This window comes from Malania oleifera, chromosome 1 (assembly GCF_029873635.1).
Source record: "Malania oleifera isolate guangnan ecotype guangnan chromosome 1, ASM2987363v1, whole genome shotgun sequence".
Taxonomy (NCBI): domain Eukaryota; kingdom Viridiplantae; phylum Streptophyta; class Magnoliopsida; order Santalales; family Ximeniaceae; genus Malania; species Malania oleifera.
Genome location: NC_080417.1, coordinates 81899193 through 81920998, shown reverse-complemented (window position 1 = coordinate 81920998; position 21806 = coordinate 81899193). Strand labels below are relative to the sequence as shown.

The 21806-nt window shown below is 36.9% G+C and overlaps 1 protein-coding gene across 1 annotated transcript in view; it reads left to right on the top strand.

Annotated features, from left to right (window-relative positions):
• The first annotated feature begins 6822 nt into the window (after positions 1 to 6822).
• The window catches only part of LOC131164255 (uncharacterized), a 64313-nt gene continuing 49329 nt past the window's right edge, over positions 6823 to 21806 (top strand). Inside the window, exon 1 of the mRNA XM_058121704.1 lies at positions 6823 to 7284. Within this exon, the coding sequence (XP_057977687.1) occupies positions 6982 to 7284 (303 nt within the window). The 5' untranslated portion in view covers positions 6823 to 6981. The remainder of the gene's footprint in view (positions 7285 to 21806) is intronic.

Here is a 21806-nt window from a genome sequence, read left to right as displayed (position 1 = left end):
AGGGACTAGCCATGTGCTGGTGGCACCGTGCTTCGTGGGTTGGTTGGGCTAACGCCAGATTTTCGCGGACTAGCTTCGGGCCGAAGGGTGTGATGACACCAAGATTGATGATCATGTGTTGTGTGTGCGTGTATGCATTGTGTAAATTAGTACTGGATTGCTTTCAACTGCATGTATGTTGCATCATGATAACACTCAAATGCCACACACCGATATAACATGTGTTCTTCCTTACTGAGAGGTGTCTCACCCCTACTGTACGTACATTTTTATAGGTCCTTCGAGTAACCAGAACTAGCGTCCTGGTGTAGGGAGCGTAGTGGCCGGTGTACTGCGTTTAGCACTTGGGTAAGTGCTAGGACTATATTTTTAGTGGGTTGCCATTTTGGGATGTGTTGGGCACCCAATTTGTACGTTTTGATAGAGCCATGTTTTGGTCTTGTATAGACTCTAGTATGGTACTGCATATGTGTATATAGATGACCTTTTCTGCTGCATATATGTTTGTGATTAGATGTGTTTAGGGTGCCTGGGAACCCCACGGGGTCGGACCCTCATCCATTGTACTGTATCTTTGGATGTTTGGTCAGATACAGGGACAAGTTAGATTCCATTATCAACCCCGGGTCCGATGTCCTGGTTCAAGGCATGACATAGTAGAAGGGAATTCACATGCATTCATTGCCAGTTTGGTTATTCAGCCAACCTTGGAAGAGAAAATTAAATTCGCTCAGACGAAAGACGTAGCAGCGTTAATGGAAATTGTGGAGAAAGTACATATTGAGCAACAACCAGACTTTAATGTTTCTAAGGATGGATTTCTCAAATTTCACACCAAGTTGTGTGTACCTAATGACGCAGGGATTAAAAAGACAATTCTGAGGAGGCTCATCGCTCTCTCTATACTGTTCATTCGGGAAGCACGAAGATGTATAGAGATCTGTGAGAATCCTTTTGGTGGAGTAACATGAAGAGGGAGATTTCCAGATTCGTGGAATAGTGCCTGACATGTCAGCAGGTAAAAGTAAAGCCCCAGAGACTAGCGGGACCACTGCAACCACTTGATGTCCCTAAGTGGAAGTAGGAGCATATCTCGATGGACTTCGTATCGGGGTTTCCTTTAGCGGTGCATGGTCATAATGTCATCTAGGTAATAATGGATCAGTTGATGAAGACTGCACACTTCATTACAATTAGAGTAAGTTATTCTATGAATAGGCTAGTAGAACTTTATGTGTAGGAGATTGTACGACTTCATGGCATCCCAGTTTCCATTGTTTCATATCAAGATCCATAGTTCACCTCTCGGTTCTGGAAAAGTTTGCAGGATGCCTTAGGATCTCAACTCACTTTCAGTACCACGTTTCACCCACAGACGAATGGGTAGTCCAAAAGGACCTTTCAGATTCTAGAGTATATGTTGTGGGCATGTTTGCTGGATTTTGGGGATAGTTGGATTTGGTATCTACCGCTCGTTGAGTTTGTGTATAATAATAGTTATCAAGTCAATATCGATATAGCACAATATGAGGCTTTGTATAGTTGCCGGTGCCGATCTCCGTTGTACTAGGATGAGGTAGGCGAGCGGCAGATTTTGGGTCCGGAACTAGTTCAGCAGACCTCTGCAAAGGTCGAGCTCATCAGGGAAAAAATTATAGCAACACAAAGTCGGAAGAAGAGTTATGCGAATACTCACCAACGGGAGTTAGAGTTTGAGGTAGGTGATATAATATTCCTAAGGATTGCTCCGATGAAAGGGGTGATAAGGTTTGTGAGGAAAGGCAAGTTGAGTCCTAGGTTCATTGGGCCATTTGAGGACCTGGAAAGGATTGGTCCAATTGCTTATCGAGTGGCTTTACCCCCAGCATTGTCTAGAGTTCATAATGTTTTCCATGTATCAATGTTGAGGAAGTACGTGCCAAATCCTTTGCACGTGATAAGTTATGAGCCTTTAAAGATCGAGGATGCCTTGGCATACGAGGAAGTACTAGTTCAAATTCTGGATTGGAAAATACAGGAACTGTATACTAAGGACATACTGTTAATAAAGGTGTTATGGCATAATCATGTAGTTGAGGAGGCTTCTTGAGATTTAGAGACAGAAATACGCCAAAAGTACCCACAGCTTTTCAAAGAGGTTCAGTACTAGACAGGTAGGTTTGTTTAGTATTATTAGTTGTTTACGATTTTCGTATATGAATGGTCTTTGGGAGAGTTTTGTTTGATATTGTAATTTCCCAAGACATTATGTGTAACCATGGTATTCTTCCGCCATAAATGAGGGTATTTAATAAACTTGGGATGAGGTCGCTATATGGGTGGCTACCAACTATTCAGCAGAAATGGATCGTAAGTCAAGGATGTGACTAGTGATAGTTAGCGAATTTTGAGGACGAAATTTTTAATAAGGGGGGAGATTGTAGGAACCCAAACCCAAAAAATAAAAGAAGTAAATAAAGGAAATATATAAGAAAATAATAAAGGAAAATTTAAAATGTGCAAAGAAGTAGGACTCGTCGATGAATCCCATGTTTTCGTCGACGAGTTCGTCGACGAGTGCCCTTCTGTGACTCATCGATGAAGTTCAGGCGTCGTCAGCGAAGAAATCCTAAAAGTCGGGAAATTTCAGGCTTAAGGTTTGTCGATGAACCCCTTCTTTTTTCGAAGAATGTTCTTCTGCAACTCATCGATCAATGCTCCATTTTGTCGACGAATCCAACCGGGTCAACGGCCTATAAATAGGCCTTAAATAACTTAAACGTTAAAAAATCAAAATATCTCTCTCTCTCTCTCTCTCTCTCTCTCTCTCTCTCTCTCTCTCTCTCTCTCTCTCTCTCTCTCTCTAACCCGCGAACCTCGCCCTTCTCTATTCGATTTCTTGCCGTTCATCGCCCGAATCAACAATCGAAAGTCACCATGAAGTTCTAGGGGCAAATCTCTACAAGTTAATCGGAACGAAATCGTGTTTTGGGGTTTTCTAGGCATCACCCCAAAGTTAAGGTAAGGGTAGAAATGGGTTATCTGTTTAGTAGTTAACTGATTAAATAAGGTGTCTAAGCATGGGGATGTTTAACGATTATTATTCTGGGGTTGAGTTGTTTGAACTGGAGAAATGTGTTTTCAAGGTTTTTGGAGCCCCGTGTTACCGTGGGTTGGGCTTTAGGAGCGTCGTAGGAACATTCTCAATAAACAGGTAAGGGGATTAAGTTAAGTCCGATTTTTATTAAAGTTGAACCAATCAAACTACTATTATATATATATGATTTCAAGGATTATTTCGAAAACCGGCCGTTCAAAGTGGACTTTATAAATTTAGGATATATGATATGGTATTTTGGATAAAACGAACGGTGGAAAACTAGGTTTTGTCTTACGAACTTCATACTATGTTTTCTTGGTTGTTTAAATGGCTATGTTCAAATATTGAAATTGTGTGGCTGGTGAATAATCGGTATGGGTTATGATATAAATAAATTTGGGTGTGGTTGTGAAATATACTAGAACTGCTTTTGCAAAATACTGGATTTTATTTAACGGTTGTAGGCCGGGTTTTACTTGACTACCAAGGGTCGAGTTATATCTAACGGCCAAGGGCCGGGTTTTATTTAACGACTATGAGCCGAGTTTTGTTTGACGGTCGTGGGCCGGATTTTATTAAATGGCAGGTTGTAAATGAAATGGGATTTATATTACAGTTTTTTTTACTTAAATTGCATGATATGGTTTAAGAACCCTGAGGACCAATTATATTGTGAGCACGGTACCGTTGCTAGGGAATTATTTTAAGACCGAGTGCACCCACACTGTACTAAAAAGTGTAGGGTGCTCTCCGCCGTTTAGCCTGCGTAGGATGGAGTACCTTCCTTAGAGTCCGGACCAGGAAGTGGAAAGGCTAGCAAACCTGCAACTTAGTTGTCGATGCCTGCATACGTACTTGTAGATGGTTACTTTGACTATGTCTGGGTTGATCCCTCAGGGCATAAGTCCAGCCTTCGGGCTGCACAACCCATACCATGGGGGAAGTAAATGGTGTTTAGTCCCAGGGAGTGTCTTTTATGCATATCTGATAATTTATGTAAATGGATTTAATATGTATTGAACTGGTTTATGCTAAGGAAGCAAATGCTTATGTTTTAACTGTAAAGGTGTGAGTATTTTCAAGTGATTTAAAATGCATAAATGTTTATGGTGAAGTAAACTCTCCACCCGAGGGCTTGCTGAAAAAGGCGAGTACCCTGATAAGTATCAGTTGCAGCCATACCAGGTTGTATAATGTATTAGAGCAGAGGGGAGCTATATGTATGGGCATGCAATCTCCCCTATCCTTGGGAACTTTTGCTGATAAATAATTGTGTGTGGGGGGGGGGAATGGTTTAAGAATGGTATAACTGTGGTTAGTTAACCACTAAAGATGTTTTGTATACATTCAAACGCACGTTGGCCACACACTGATATTAACTTAATCTGCCTTACTAAAAAGTGTCTCACCCCAATATACAAATCATCTTTTTCAAGACCATCTCGAGATCGTGCTTAGTGAACTCCGGGGTGGGGTGATAGCTAGTTTCAGTTTTTTTGAGTGTTTGTAAGAACTCTAATGTAATTAAATTATGTTTGAAGACCCTGGATGTGTATTAGGGTTGAATGGGCTGAGATGGTTTTTGTATTATATTATGGTTTGTAATATGGATATTGGAGATCTTCATGTATAAAGGTAGTTTAGAACTCTGGTAATGTATTATGGAGAATGTATCATTTATTTTTGCTACATTTATATAATTAATATAGTATCAGGTACACAGACGTCACTAAAGTAGCACCCCGGGCGCCACGTGGCGAGTCGGGGTGTTACAGTTTGTGTGCTTATGTGCACTACCTTTATGAGGAATGCTTAGTAAATTGAGATTCTTTGATCCTTAAATATCTCCTGAGGGGTGGAGTGGCAAAATCACTTTGAATCTTTCCATTAGTGATTCTATTAGAATCTGTGAATTGTGGGTGCACATCTTGTATGTAATTTTTGAATGAATTTTATAAGTTGTGTGTTATGCATATGTTTAATTTTCTTATTTGTATACTTTTTCGTTGCCTATGTTTGTATGCTATTAAATAAAAACCATAAGGAATTTTCCTCCAATCTTGAAGGCTATGTCTTTGCATGCCTTTGAGGATTGGAGGTGGGAGTAAGGAAAATTTTAAGTAAATAATCCTCAAAAGGATCATTGAGAGTTGTGTTTTTAGCACGCTATGGGCATCTTGAGGTGAGGATACTTTTTTTGTCTTTTGCAACACTATCCAATATTTAAAGGCCAGCTAAATGAATAAACAAAAGAATTGAAGTCTTGATCAGTAAACTTTGAAGGTAATCCTAGGCTAATCAGGTACCGTCTGCTGGATGGGTGTCAGTCGAGGTGATCCAGAGATTTGTTCTCATCCCCTTGTCCGGGGTTGGTCCTCCAAATATGTAGCAGGTATACTGACATCTTAAGAATAGTGATGGATTAAAATAGGTGGAGTCCAGGGAATTCCAATTAAAATAAATATTCATCAATGATTTTCTTTGAACCCTTATATTTTTGCACTATTGAAGGATACTTATTAAGAGTACCAAAATGGAGTTTTGTGGTGTATGACGTTTGCGTATAATATTGCCTTGATTGAAAAAACTAGGAATGAAGTAAAATCTATGTTTGAATTATGGAAAGAAGCTTTACATTTTAGAGATTTTAGGATATATATAGAAATAAGATAAGATATAATTTCATTCAAAGTATAAGGATATTAGAAATGATTGAATTTGATGGCAAAAAGTTAATGGCAGTATAAGTTTCAATACGTTGGATCTATTATGCAAGTCGAAGGAGAAATTGAAGAAGATATTATGTATAGAGTTAAAACAAGGTAGGAAAATGGAGAAGTGTTTCACCTGTGTTGTATGTTTGTAGAATACCTTAGAAATTTAAAAGGAAATTTTTGTAGAAAAGCTATAAGATTGGCTTCATTAAATGAATCAACACGTCGGGCAATTAAGAAAAAATATATCTAAAATGTAAAAGTTGTTAAAATGAGAATTCTAAGGCGTATAAGTTGTGTAACTTTAGAAGACAAATTAAGCAATGAACATATTCACAATATGTTAACCATAACACCTATGGATAAGATAAGGGAGGGTTGGCTTAAATGTTTGGGAATTGCAATGTACATAAGCCAAATAGTGCATCTATGAGAAATAATAAGTTAATTATTATTAGTTGTAAAAGAAGGAATAAGGATAAATTTAAAATAATTTGAAATAAGGTAGTGATAAGGATGTAATACCTCTTAAATCATTAGAGGCAATTGCTAACGATCGTGCAAATTGGCAAAAAAAACTCATGTAAACAATTCCTCTTAGTGGGACTAAGGCTTAGTTCGTTGTTATTGTTGTTGTTATAGCAAGATATTATTTTATTTTATTGATAAAAAGTTATAAAGAATATTAAACTTTATATTTTAAAAAATAAAATAAAATATTAAAATTTCTAATGAAAGCATTTACATATTTATATTTTTTACCCAAAAAAATAAAAATAAAATGTAAATGTATGTATATGGCGTAATGTAAGCACTAAGTTTTGGTATTTCTCACTTGTAATTTACTTTAATACAACATTGCATAATGTTAAATATTACATTATAATTGTGATATTTCTCAATTGTAATTTACTATAACACAAGATTGCATAATTTTAAATATTACCATATAAGATTTATTATAACTTTATATTTTAGTTGCTAATATCTCATGGAATTTATATTCTATAATTTCAAAAGCTACATGTTTAATCAGTAGTAATAACAAAAGTTTTGGGGGGTTGAGAGTAACCAACGAGTCTCTTGGTGTTCAATCTGGAGCCTCTTGTTCTTCTCCAACGGATAGATAGAGCGAGGGTGGAGAGACTCGGGGAGAGAACACTGAGGAGAGAGAGAGAGAGAGAGAGAATGCAGATGAATTCAGCGGCTTCAATAGAGGGAGGAGCTATCCTCTGCTCCCACCAATTCGGCCTCCGTAGTTCACAGTACTTTCTCTCTCACCATCTTCATTCGCCAGCTCCTCGTCTTCACACTCCCTCAAGCCCCACAATCTTCATCAATTCACAACCTTTACTTCCGAAACATCGCCATCTCACACTCCTGTGCATCGCCAAAGCTGCAGATTCAACCCAGCCTGCCTCTGCATCTGCCGCCGCTGCCCCCTCCCCCGACAAGACACTTATTCCCGATGATGAGTTCTCGCTTGCTAAGGTATAATATGCATCCCACTGAATTTAAGACTTGAAATTCTTGCGGAAATTCCCGTTTTTTTATGGTGTTTTGTGGGGTTTTAATTAATGTGTTTGTCGTGGCTTGAAGAATTAGGAAAACTCTGTTCGTACGAAGAAAAAAAATTCACAGGTGAGATGATATCTCATGATTTGTTAGGATTTATTAGTGTGAAAAATTCAATAATTTTAAAAAATCATGGGATGTCACGTTCCTTGTGATTTTTTCGATTTTCTTGTGATGAATAGCAGAACTCAAAAAATTATTGTGCGAGTGTTAATGTTTGGAAATATGTTATTTATGCGCAGCAGTCGGTTGTGCTGATTGAATGTAGAACTCTGATGAGTATAAGTAGGTTGTTGAAGCTATATTATGCAATTGAGTTATTGGGGATACTTCTGGAGTTTGATGAGTAATTTTTGCTTTCCTCATAATGGTGATTCCAAAAATAAATTCAAGGAATGCATTGGCATGAGGAACCTTGTGTGAAATTTTTTTTTTTTTTTTTTCTGTTTGTCTAATAAGATATTTTTGGGGGGAGAGGGGCCGATTTACATTCATTAGACATTTAATTTGCTAATTTAAAAAAAAAAAGGAAAAAAATAGAGATGGAATTGGCTGCGACATGTGGCACTCTGGTTCTGCTTAGTCAGTTCTTGCATTCATCTGACACATCAAGTGATGATCAATTAGAGGTCCAGAATTCACCGTCTTTGTGCTTATACGATGAACTTGTAAAACTTATCCTGCAAAATTTTTATCCACCCTAAATCCATTTGTTCAAAGATTGTTCCATGGAAGCTTCAACAACTATACAAGAAACTAAAGATTCATCCTTTTTTCACTCCATCCCAAATATGTTTGGAAACCTATATTTTCAATTTTAGTGGATAGGGATTGAGGAGAAGCGTGGATTTTATTAAAGACACAACCCTATTTTATGTGATAGAAAGAAATTCACCTCTTTTAGAGTAGCATCTCAATCTTGCTCACAAATATTCATCGCTCCTATGTATCTGGACCCCAATGTACCATGAAGTGATGGGTTGCCAAATGTCTTCTCACAAACATGTTGCAAAACAATTGCTCTTGTAGCCCCTTAATGATACAACCCCATTTTATGTGGTGGAAAGAAATTCACCTCATCTCAATCCTATTCACAAATATTCATCGCTCCTATGTATCTGGACCCAAATGTATCATGAAGTAATGAGTTGTCAAATGTCTACTCACAAACATGTTGCAAGACCATTGCTCTTGCAGCACCTTCTCTAAACCATGCAAATCATTCATTCCTCAAGACCAACCATCTCAATAGTTGTTCTCTAGTTTGTTGTTACCTGTTCTTTCTCTAGTTTGTTGTTACCTATTCTAATGAATAAATTTATTCAAAATCATGTACTTTCAACCTTATGGTTTGTTGAAAACAAAATTCCCATGTTAGATATGGTCATCTTTTGGACCTATGTTAGTTGATTGCTCTACATGCTAACACAAAGAATGGTTGGCCTTATGGCATCTTAGGATTTTTTTTTTTTTTTATTGATAGATGTGCATCAATTCTCCTCTCTGCCCTCTTCTTCCTCTCTTCAATTTCTTCTTAATTCTCTCATGGCTGCAGACAATTGATGCTGCCCCTGCATCAATACCCTATACTTGTATCAAGATCCATTTCAATTTTTTTTTGGGTACAAAAATGGCCTTGAAACTATTGTTTATTAAAATTTTAAATACATAAACTATGTAACATTTGTAATATGTAATGTCATTTTTCCCATTGGTTGCTAAATTTAATCTAAAATATATCTTCCTTGATCGGAAAAAAAAAAAAAAAAATCTAATATATTGGAGTATTCTAGTTTGTTGAATCAAATGGCAGTCCCCAACTTAAAAAAGACTATTGTGCTCATTGAGCTTGCTGAAACTTAATTCAAAACATATCTTTTTGCTTAAGAGTAAAAAGGACTTATATATTGGGTGATGTAGTTTGTCGAATCAAACATAGTGCTAAATGTATTCATCTTCAAAAGTTGCATATTTTGGACGGAAATTGATAGAAGTATCTTTTAGAAGTTTTAGTTATAAACTTATAATGTTGGCATTACAAAGGTTTGACCAATACACATTTTCAAATTTGTAGTGTTTCTTTTATAGGCACACTTGCATGGGTATTATGAACAATCCATCAATATTATATATAACTCCAGAGCCAAGCTACCAGTAGGTCCTAGGTTCTATTCTTGTTGCCTGTGTTTATTGTTTATTTGTGCAAAAATCATGTTGTTCCCCATGGTGGGTTTTGTTCAATGTTTGTTTATCTCTCGTTCTGGGGAGTGTTCAAGTTTTGATATACATTGTTTGCCGACAACCTAATTGCTTAAGTAAATTGGTTTCTTATATATACATTTATGTGCATGTGTTGTGTATCATAATGTTATAACTTGAGAAAAGGGCAGCCTGATGCACAAAGCTCGCATATGCAGGGTTCAAGGAAGGGGCGGACCATAATGGATCTATAGTACGCAGCCTTACCTTGCATTTTCGCGAGAGGCTATTTCCACGCCTCAAACCCATGACCTCCAGGTCACATGGCGACAACCTTACCGTTGTGCCTAAGAGTGCAACTATAATTCCCCAAAATGCATAAGTGCATAATCCTTCACACTTTTTTAGACATGTGTGTGTGTGTGTGTCTGTGTCTGTGTCTGTGTCTGTGTCTGTGTGTCTGTGTGTGTGTGTGTTTGTGTGTTGTGTATCATAATGTACTAACTTGAGAGCATAACTAGAATTCCCCAAAATACATAAGTGTGTGATCATTCACATTTTTTTAGACCCCTCAACCCAAGATCTTTTGCACAATTAGTATGTGAACTCATAATGGGATCACAATACTCTTCCACTCAGATACATTATATCCCCAAAAGGTTCACTTGCCATTGATGTGGGATTCTAGGGGCAGTTCCAAATTTCCAATCATTTTGCCTAAGTGAGTAGCACTTAGTTCAAACAATGTTAGAGGATTTTTAATAAACTCAAGCATTAAGCATCAAATGTTGAATACAATTCCAATTTCTAAATCTACCAGGTTCTTCATTTAACAAGAATAATCTCTCAATCTAAATGCAAATTATTTTAGTCATTGATAACTAACCAATGAATATATATATATATGTGAGATAAGGAGAAGTGTGTTGTGGGGGATTGTGGAATTTATATTTTGTAGGGGCAAAAAAATACCCAGTAGATCATTTGAGTAGATTGTTACTAAACAACAACAGGAATATCTTTGATTCTATAAGAGGTAATTCAACCTCAATTAAGAAGTTTACACAATAGGATCAGTTCACTAAATTTATACCATTGAGAGTCCGTCCTCTATTTATAGGAAATTAGGTACAAACATGGTCTTAAATTTCCACAAAATTGTCGAAATTTCCAGTTTCCCTCACCCTCGAAATCAAAATGGCAACTAATTTCTATCTTGCATAATTTTCCATTAAAATCTCAATGAATCATTCAAAACTTAGCAAAACTTGTTGAAATTTTAGCAAAACTTATCGAAATTTTAACTATGCGATGAAATTTCCTCAAAATTCAAATGAGAAATTTAAGGGTGAAGTGAATTTCTCTCTTTATTTTTATTTTTATTTTTTTATCCAAACAAAAGATTATTACAAGTGCTTTTGAAATTATATGAAAAAAATAAACTTACAACGACATTTTATTTAACCATTCATGTCTATGTTATCATTATTTGTATAATAAATAATATTTTAGTGATTTATGAATTTCATTTGTATTAACTGAATATGTTTAATGCACATTATCTTACAAATACGTTTGATACACATACTATATTACAACTTTTCTACCTCATACACAACATAGATGTATTTAATTTGTAATATATTAGTCCTATAACTTACATGATTATGTGTTAACCATTCCTAAAGTTTCACAAAGAATTCCATGCTTTACTCTTGATTTCTGTTATTTTTTCTAATCAAAATCGAAATTGGCAATGAAATTGAAATTTCCATCGAAATTTCTGTACTTTTGGAGCTTCAAAATTTGAGTAGAAATTGAAATTTAAGACCTTGGGTACAAACAAATGAGACCTTGGTTCCACACAATTTTGGCTTATGGACTTTGAAATGTGTGATAAGCCAAAAACAATTGGATTCATTAAAACCCTCCCCTAGCAACAAGGGAAAAAATAACACATTAAAAGCATAAATAGGAAACTTATAAGCCCAAGATCTTTCTTCCAAATTTTTGGGGTTGGAATTTATTGGTGCCATCAGATATAACATTTGTAATAGTGAAGAAATATACATTAATATTAGTAAATGTTAAGGATTTAGTGTGCGAATGTTTAATTAGTAGTTTGTTCAATATTTTTTTAACATGAATGGGAAACTTTGCTTTTCAATGATTGTGCATGATGTTGGCTTGTCCCATGGCTATGTGAAAGATGAGCAGTGATCCCTAGCAAATCGAAGCTACCAAATGATGAAGCAATTCATATTGCAAGTACCAGAAGGAGGAAATTGCTAGTTAGAGGCACCATTGTTTTCAGGGTCCATGTTGATTATAGTCCTCATTTTCAACTTGTCAATAATTCTCTTACTCTTCACTTTGACAACTAAGGGTTGAATGTGCAAGTCATTGACATCACGCTTACTAATGTCTTTCAATCAAGGCCATGGAAACCATACATGTAGGAAAATGGAGAAGTATAACTACTAGAGTGTTTATTACATGTAATCTCCTTGCATGAAACCTTCAATATTTGTTAGTGTTAATAACACTCAACTCTTTGGCGTCCATCTTTTGTTTGGTCATGTGACAAGAGTCACAGAACCTGATTTCAAAGGGAGTAGGCGGCACTCCCAAGGGTTTCCACATACAGCACACTTCTTGTGTAAAAGCCACCTAATATGAAGCTCAAAGTCCTCTCATCACATCAGTAGAAGCACTCATTTCTTGGACAAGTTATAGACCACGTGGTCAAGGATGATAAGGAAATCCTAATTATTGACGGAAACATGACACCCTTGTTATTTTTTCTCTAAGACAATCCAATAGGTCTTGGTTTGGCTGCTGAAATCAAAGGCTATGCTGTAGTTTAAAGCACACCATGGTTGGTCCTTTGTGAAGCATGGAAGCATGAAGATCGACCACCTTGGACACCCCTCACTGTGGAACCTAATACTTGAATGATTCAGTTCAATTGACCTATGATGGCACACCTTGTTAAGGAAGTCCCATCATGGTACCATCATTATCCCATATTGCTAACACCTAATTGATGGGACCATTGTGTCTTTGTATCAAAGGGGACTCTTATAGACACAAGAGGATCGAACCAACCACCAACCACCCTTTTATTGCTAAAACCACTACAGGACCTCTTTCCTGGGATTAACACAATTACACTATTAAATCTTGATATACATTGTTGGCCCACAACTTAATACAACATGGCATCAGAGCCGGTTACCAGGAGGTCCTAGGTTCTAATCTTGTTACCTATATTTATTGTGCAGTGTTTGAAAAATAATTATTTATTCCCTGTAATGGGTGTTATTTATTGTGTGTTAGAGCTTGATATAAATTGTTGGCCCATAACCTAATAACTTAAGCTTTTAGGTAAAGTGGTATTCTAACACACATCATACCAAGACCTAGACCACCATACTCAACCCTGATTACCATGTTGTCACAAGTGTTGGGCTTTTGTGGAGCCTAGTTGCATTCAATCTGGATGATGACTCGACTTTTCTTTAATGAGAGATTTCTATCCTAAGGCATAGTTCATGGAGCGAAGGATTGGGCCGTAAGGCCCAATCTGTATCATATAAAATGATTATTTTTGGGTGATTAGGGTAAGTGGTCACACTTCGCGAGAGAGCGAGAGAGAGATCATTGTACCGCCGCACTTTCTATATTTTTCTTCCTGATAATAGTGAAATCCCTGCAACTCCGTGGACGTAGACAAAATTGTCAAACCACGTAAATACTGTCTTTGTGCGTGTGATTGATTTTTCTTTGGCGTGTATTCTTTCTCTATTTTGTTTCTCACAGGTTTTGAGAAGTTGTTGTTAATTCCCAACAAATGGTATTAGAGCCTAGGGTTAGGTTCGAGTAGGAGCAATGGTAGAGGAAGCAGGAAAGGCGTCTGGAATAGAAAAGTTTGATAGCACAAAATTTGGATTCTGGAGGACACAGATCGAGGATTATCTCTATGGGGAGAAGTTACATCTGCCACTTCTAGGAGAAAAACCTGCAACTATGAAGGACGAGGAATGGACTCTCCTTGATAGATAGGTACTGGGATTTATAAGATTAACTTTGTCTAGGTCTGTTGCACACAAAGTCGTGAAGGAGAAGACTACAGCAGATTTGATGAAGGCTTTGTCTGGTATGTATGAAAAACCATCAACAAATAACAAGGTACATCTGATGAAGAAATTGTTTAATTTGAAGATGGCAGAAAATGCATCAGTGGCACAACATCTGAATGAGTTTAATATTATCACAAATCAATTATCGTCTGTAAAAATTGATTTTGATGATGAGATTTGTGCACTAGTCGTTTTGGCTTCGTTGCCAAACAGTTGGGAGGCAATGAGGATGGCAGTAAGCAACTCTACTGGGAAAGAAAAACTGAAGTATAATGATATACGGGATTTAATTCTGGCTAAGTAGATTCGTAAAAGAGATACAGGTGAAACCTCAGGATTTGGTTCTGCCCTAAACCTTGAGACAAGAGGTAGAGGTAATGACCGAAATTTAGATTGGGGTAGATCAAAATCCAAAAACTATAATCGAAACAGAAGTAAATCTAGATCTAGCCAAAAGGGACAATCCTGGAACTGTGGGAAAACGGGTCACTTTAGGAGACAATGCAAAAGTCTTAAGAAGAAGAATGAGGATGATTCTGCTAATGCTGTAACCGAAGAGGTACAAGATGCATTATTTCTTGCAGTAGACAGTCCACTTGATGATTGGGTTTTGGTCTCAGAAGCTTCGTTTCATACCACTTCACTCCATGAAATCATACAAAACTATGTAGCAGGAGATTTTGGTAAGGTGTATTTGGCTGATGGTATAGCCTTGGATGTTGTGGGTATGGGAAATGTCCGGATGTCGTTGCCCAATGGGTCTGTTTGGTTACTAGAGAAAGTACGACATATTCCTAACCTAAGAAGGAATTTGATTTCTGTAGGACAGCTTAATGATGAAGGGCATGCAATGTTGTTTTCTGGTGGCACTTGGAAGGTTATAAAGAGAGCCAGAGTATTGGCTCGTGGAAAGAAATCTGGTACTCTATACATTACCTCAAGTTCAAGAGACACAATTGCAGTTGCTGAAGCAAGTATTGATACAAGCTTATGGCACCGCAGACTTGGTCACATGAGTGAGAAAGGGATGAAGATGCTGCTGTCAAAAGGGAAACTACCAGAATTGTAGTCCGTTGATTTTGACTTGTGTGAAAGCTGCATCTTAGGAAAGCAGAAAAGGGTGAGTTTCTTGAAAAGCAGCAGAACACCGAAGGCTGAAAAATTGGAGTTTGTGCACACAGATTTGTGGGGGCCTTCTCCCGTTGCATCCCTTGGAGGTTCAAGGTACTACGTTACTTTCATTGATGAATCAACCAGAAAAGTATGAGTTTATTTTCTGAAAAATAAATATGATGTATTTAAAACTTTTAAGAAGTGGAAGTCTATGGTTGAGACAGAGACAGGTTTGAAAGTAAAGTGTTTGAGGTCGGACAATGGAGGAGAGTACATAGATGGAGGGTTCAGAGAGTATTGTGCTGCACATGGAATCAGAATGGAAAAGACCATTCCTGGGACACCACAGCAAAATGGTGTGGCTAAGCGCATGAACAGAACTCTCAATGAGCATGCTAGGAGTATGAGGTTGCATGCTGGACTACCAAAAACTTTCTGGGCTGATGTTGTTAGTACTACAGCTTATCTGATTTACTGAGGACCTTTAGTTCCCATGGAGTTCAAACTTCCTGAAGAGGATTGGAATGATAAAGAGGTAAAGTTTTCTCACTTAAAATTTTTTGGTTGTGTTTCTTATGTTCATATTGATTCTAATGCTCATAGTAAACTTGATGCAAAATCCAAAATATGTTATTTCATTGGCTATGGTGATGAGAAATTTGGCTATCGGTTTTGGGATGAACAAAATAGGAAAATCATTAGAAGTAGAAGTGTGATATTTAATGAACAGGTTATGTACAAGGACAGGTCAACTGTAGTGTCAGATGTCACAGAAATAGATCAGAAGAAATCTAAGTTTGTTAACTTAGATGAGTTGACTGAAAGTATTGTCCAGGAAAGGGGTGAAGATGATAAGGAGAATGTAGAATCATAGGTAAATCGGAATACACCTGTAGCTGCGGTACGTGGATCTTCTAGGACCATTAGACCTCCACAACGTTATTCACCTGCTCTAAATTATCTCCCGCTAACTGATGGTGGTGAGTCAGAGTGTTATGATGAAGCCTTGCAGGGTGAAAGTTCAAGCAAGTGGGAGTTAGCCATGAAGGATGAGATGGATTCCTTGTTGGGGAATCAGAGATGGGAACTGGCTGAATTTCCAGTAGGAAAGAAGACTTTGCACAACAAGTGGGTATACAGAATAAAGAACGAACATGATGGTAGCAAGCGCTACAAATCCATATTAGTTGTCAAAGGGTTCTAGCAAAAGGAGGGCATTGACTTCATAGAAATATTTTCTCTAGTTGTGAAGATGTCAACAATTAGACTAGTACTAAGAATGGTGGCTGCAGAACATCTACATCTTGAGTAGTTAGATGTGAAAATAGCATTCCTTCATGGTGACTTGGAGGAAGACATCTACATGATTCAGCCAGAAGGGTTCACTGTCCAGGGACAAGAGAATTTAGTCTACAAACTGAGAAAGAGCTTGTATGGTCTAAAACAAGTTCCAAGACAGTGATATAAGAAATTTGATAGTTTTATGCATAAAATCGGGTTCAAGAGATGTGAAGCTGATCATTGTTGTTATGTTAAGTTCTTTGACAATTCTTACATCATTTTACTGTTATATGTAGATGATATGCTCATTGCAGGGTCTAGCATTGAGGAGATTAATAATCTGAAGAAGCAATTGTCAAAACAATTTGCAATGAAGGATTTGGGAGCTGCAAAGCAAATCCTTGGAATGAGAATCATTTGAGACAAGGCTAATGGTACATTGAAGCTTTCACAATCAAAGTATGTGAAGAAAATTCTCAGCAGGTTCAACATGAATGAAGCTAAACCAATGAGCACACCCTTGGGTAGTCATTTCAAACTAAGCAAGGAACAGTCACCGAAGATAGAAGAAGAAAGGGACCATATGAGCAAGGTGCCCTATGCCTCAGCTATTGGCAGCTTGATGTATGCTATGGTGTGTACAAGGCCAGACATTGCACATGTAGTGGGAGTTGTGAGCAGATTCATGAGTAGGCAAGGAAAGCAGCATTGGGAGGCAGTCAAGTGGATTCTGAGATATCTAAGGGGTTCATCAGATACATGTCTTTGCTTCACAGGTGCAAGTTTGAAACTGCAGGGTTATGTAGACACTGATTTTGCTAGTGATAATGATAGTAGAAAGAGTACTACTGGGTTTGTATTTACTCTGGGTGGTACGGCTATATCTTGGGCTTCAAATCTGCAAAAGATTGTTACTTTGTCTATTACAGAAGTTAAGTATGTTACAGCAACTGAAGCTGGAAAGGAGATGATTTGGCTACATGGTTTCTTAGACGAATTGGGTAAGAAGCAGAAGATGGGCATTCTACATAGTGACAGTCGGAGTGCAATTTTTCTTGCCAAAAATTCGGCTTTTCATTTAAAGTCGAAACATATACAGACAAAATACCACTTTATCCATTACCTTGTTGAAGATAAGTTGGTAATACTTGAGAAGATCTGTGGTTCTAAGAACCCGGCAGACATGTTGATTAAGGGTGTCACTATTGAGAAGCCAAAGCTGTGCACAGCTTTAGTTGGTCTTCTAGCTTGAGGATAGGAGGATGAGTTGCAGGGATGAGGGATTGTTCATTTGGAGGATTGCATTTGATATTGGTGATTGAACTAGTCTCCAAGTGGGAGATTTGTTGGGCTTTTGTGGAGTCTAGTTGCATTCAATCTGGATAATGACCCGACTTTTCTTTAATGAGAGATTTCTATCCTAAGGCTTAGTCCATGGAGCGAAGGATTGGGTCGTAAGGCCCAAGCTGCTGCATAAAAATGATTGTGTTTGGGTGATTAGGGTAAGTGATCACACTTCGCGAGAGAGTAAGAGAGAGAGCATTGTACCGCCGCACTCTTTGTATTTTTCTTCTTGATAATAGTGAAATCCCTGCAACTTCGTGGACATAGGCAAAATTGCCGAACCACGTAAATACTGTCTTATGCGTGTGATTGATTTTTCTTTGGCGTGTATTCTTTCTCTATTTTGTTTCTCACAGGTTTCGGGAAGTTGTTGTTAATTCCCAACAAGGTGCTCCAATTTCCCTTCTTAGTCCTCTTTGGTTGTCCTAGTTGGCATTGTGTGTGCTAAAGCTTGATATACATTGTTGGCCCATAACCTAACAGATTAAGCTTTTAGTAAAGTATAATCTAACATGGTATTAGAGTTGGTTACTAGGATGTCTTGGGTTCTAGTCTTGTTGCCCGCATTTATTATGTGATGTTTTGAAAATTATTGTATTCCCCGTAATGGGTGTTATCTACTGTGTGTTCATCTCTCTACAAGCTGTCTTGCTGCATGTGTGGGGAATTGCTAAAGCTCAATATACATTTTTGGCCCAAAACCTAGCAGTTGAAGCTTTTAGGTAAAGTGGCAATCTAATAGTGTGTAATGCCTCTCCCTAATTAGGACCCATAAATAGGTCATATGGTGTCCAAAGTGCATTCAGCACTCATCAAAAGGATACATTTTGTTATTCAATCAATTCTATAGCATCCAAAATGAGATATCTGTGTTTACGCGGTAAACAAAGTAGATTACCCCTAGGTTTTGTCTGTCTAATCTTTACTTTTTTCTGTGTTGAGATAGGAGAATATTATAAGGGATTTTCAAGTGGAAACTTACCATTGACAACTGGAGTTATCATTTTTGTGAATTTAATGAGTCAACTTTGCTGATTAAGGGAATTGTAATCAGTCGAGATGGGTCAAACTCATCAAGTTTTGGGTTCCAATTAATTTTTCCTTCAAATCAAATTGGTTTAGATCATAGAGCTGGATCAAAATCACTGTCATAAGCATGAGAATATGTGACATCATCATAGCACCACAAATGCAGCATGTTAATGCTTTATTGAGCTAAATCTTCTATTTGAGAACCCTACAAGGATCGCGGTCTTAAATTTCGATTTCGACTCAAATTTTGAAGCTCCAAAAGTACGGAAATTTCGATTTCGATGTCAATTTCGATTTCAATTTGAAAAAATAACGGAAACTAGTAGTAAAGCATGAAATTATTTGTGAAACTTTAGAAATGGTTAACAAACATAATAATATAAGTTTTAAGACTAATATATTAAAAATTAAATACATCTATGTTTTGTATGAAGTGGAAAAGTCGTAAAATAATATGTGTATCAAACATGCTTGTAAGATAATGTACATTAAACATATTTAGTTAATGCAAATGAAATTCATAAAGCATTTAAAATTATTTATTATACAAATATTGATAATTTAGACATGAATGGTTAAATAAAATATTACTATAAGTTTATTTTTTCATATAATTTCAAAAGCACTTGTGATAACCTTTTGTTTCAATAATATAATTAAAATAAATTAAAAGAGAAATTTCACTTCACTCTTGAATCTCTCGTTTGAATTTCGACAAAATTTCATTGCATAGTTAAAATTTCGACAAATTTTGCTAAAATTTCGAAGTTTCGATAAATTTCGGATGATTCGTTGAGATTTTGATGGAAATTATGCAAGACGGAAATCGACTGCCATTTCGATTTCGAGGGTGACAAAAATCGGAAATTTCGACGGAAATTTTGACAATTTCGTGGAAATTTAAGACCATGGCAAGGATACTATACCATGCCAAACCATCAACTTGCCTAGTTAGAAGTTAGAACCATTGTCTTCAATACAAATTTATAATGTCTCAACAAGCTTGATACCAGTTTGTTGAGATTTTTAGCTTCAAATCAACAATCAGGCAACACATTAGTTGCAACTAAAAACAAAATTGACCAGATATCTACACAAAAAAAGCACAAATCTTTGCACTTTTGGCTAGACTGATAAACCTAAACAGATAGAGATTGCATCCACAATTTTGTAGCTCAATTCATCATCTAGTCCCATATGGACCAGTTATCCAATCCTGCAGATTAGCCAACCTAGTAGGTTCAAATCTATGGACACAGGGAGAATTTTACAATAATTTCCTTCAACTATCAAAATAATATTGTAGAAATTTGACTCCAACCCATTCACGACTGAAGCTCCATCAATTGCAATCCTATGTTGATCAATCAACCAATTTTGCAGTTGAGGCCTAATAGGTGGCAAGCCTAGGAAAAGCGTCTTTTGAATGCTTTCCAAATTTGTCTAAGTGTATTTCAATTGAATCTGATTGGTATGATGTATTCATTGTATTCTATAAATTATACATACACACTACCTATGTTTGAATTTGAAGATAAGGATGGCAAGTACATAAGAATAGGATTCATAGCTAACAATCAGGAGAATAATGTTTATCTCCCATCCCAACCCTCTTCAAAGCCGAGAATTTTCTTGGAAACAACTAAAGATCATCTCAAAGAAAAAGAAAGTGGGAATAGGAGAATGGCTTCATAAAAATATCTGCAATTTAGTCCTCAGCTAAAATGAATTTGACAGCCAACTATTTGTTAGCCACTTGATAGGCTATTTCTTAGCATATCCAGAAATTAAGTTTTGTTTGAGATAGATCGCAAACTCACTAGTAAATTTGTGATCATCAAGACACTTTGACAATCTACATTCTAAAAAGCATCAAAGAAGTTGTAAAAGCTTGATATACATTGATGGCCCACAACCAAAGAGCTTAAGCTTTTAGGTAAAATAGAATTATAACTTGGTATATGAGCTGCTTACCAGGAGGTCCTGGGTTCTAGTCTCGTTGCCCATGTTTATTGTGTGACATTTAAAAAAATATTATTATTTATATTCCCTATAATGGGTGTTATCTATTGTGTGCGTATCTCTCCACATGTTGTCGGGTTGCATGTGCAGGGGAGTGATAAAGCTTGATATGCATTTTTGGCCCACAATCTAAGAGCTTAAGCTTTTAGGTAAAGTGGAATTCTAACAAAATGATTATTAAATGGAGAAAGAAACAATCGATATTGGAGTGTGTTATTTATCTTTACTCCTTAAGAGTACTTGTTTGCAATTTTGTATCAATGGGCATGTCCATTTGTCCATAACTGACAAGGTTTATTAATAGAAAATGCAAGATCAAGATGTGTCAAGGTAGCTCACTGTAAGGCATTGATTGTGCCATGGTAAAGATGAAGATTTACCATGGGCCGACCACCATGCTTAGGAATTGTTGAAGAATTGGGTAAAATGGAAGATCTAATCGTAACAATATGTCTCTCCCTGTTATTTATGATATATCAAGCACATAACAATGACCACAATACCCTTTCTAATTCATGCCTACCGAAATAGCAATAGCGCATGCTAAATGACCAAGACTAACCACTAACAACCAAAATAACCATAAACACTCCCCCTCAAGCCAGAGCATAGGTATCATATGCTCCTAGCTTGTTAGAAATGAATTTAACCCTAGCAACCCCCAAGGCTTAGTTGAATAAATCAGCAAGTTGCAAATCAAACTTCAAACAAGTGATTGTGATGAGCTTATGCACAAGTTTCTTTTGAACAAAGTTGCAATCAACTTCAACGTGTTTTGTCTATTCAAGGAAGACCAAGTTGGAGGCAATATGAAAAGCAACTTGGTTATCAGACATCAACTCCATAGACCAAGAATGTGGAAAATCCAATTCTTCCAATATGTTCTTCAACCGAGCAAGTTCAAATGTAGTGTGATCCATGGCCCTATAATCTGACTCAGCACTTGACCTGGCCACCACAATTTGTTTCTGACTCTTCCCAACGAACCAAATTGACATTTACCACAACAAAGATATAGTATCCAATCGTGGATCTTCCTTTGGAATGTGGCCAACCCACTTTACATTTGTAAATTATTGAATACAAGCGTGACCCCAATCTTGATATAAGAGACCTCTACTAGGTGCACCTTTGAGAAAGATATCTCAAGATGTGAATTACTACATTCCAATGACTTGTTCTTGGAGAATTAAGAAACTAACTCACAACACTTTTTGTGAAAGGTATATTTGGTTGAATGAGTGTGAGATAATTCAACTTTCCAACAAGTCTCTGGTATTGTCCTAGGTTGGGCAACAAATCACT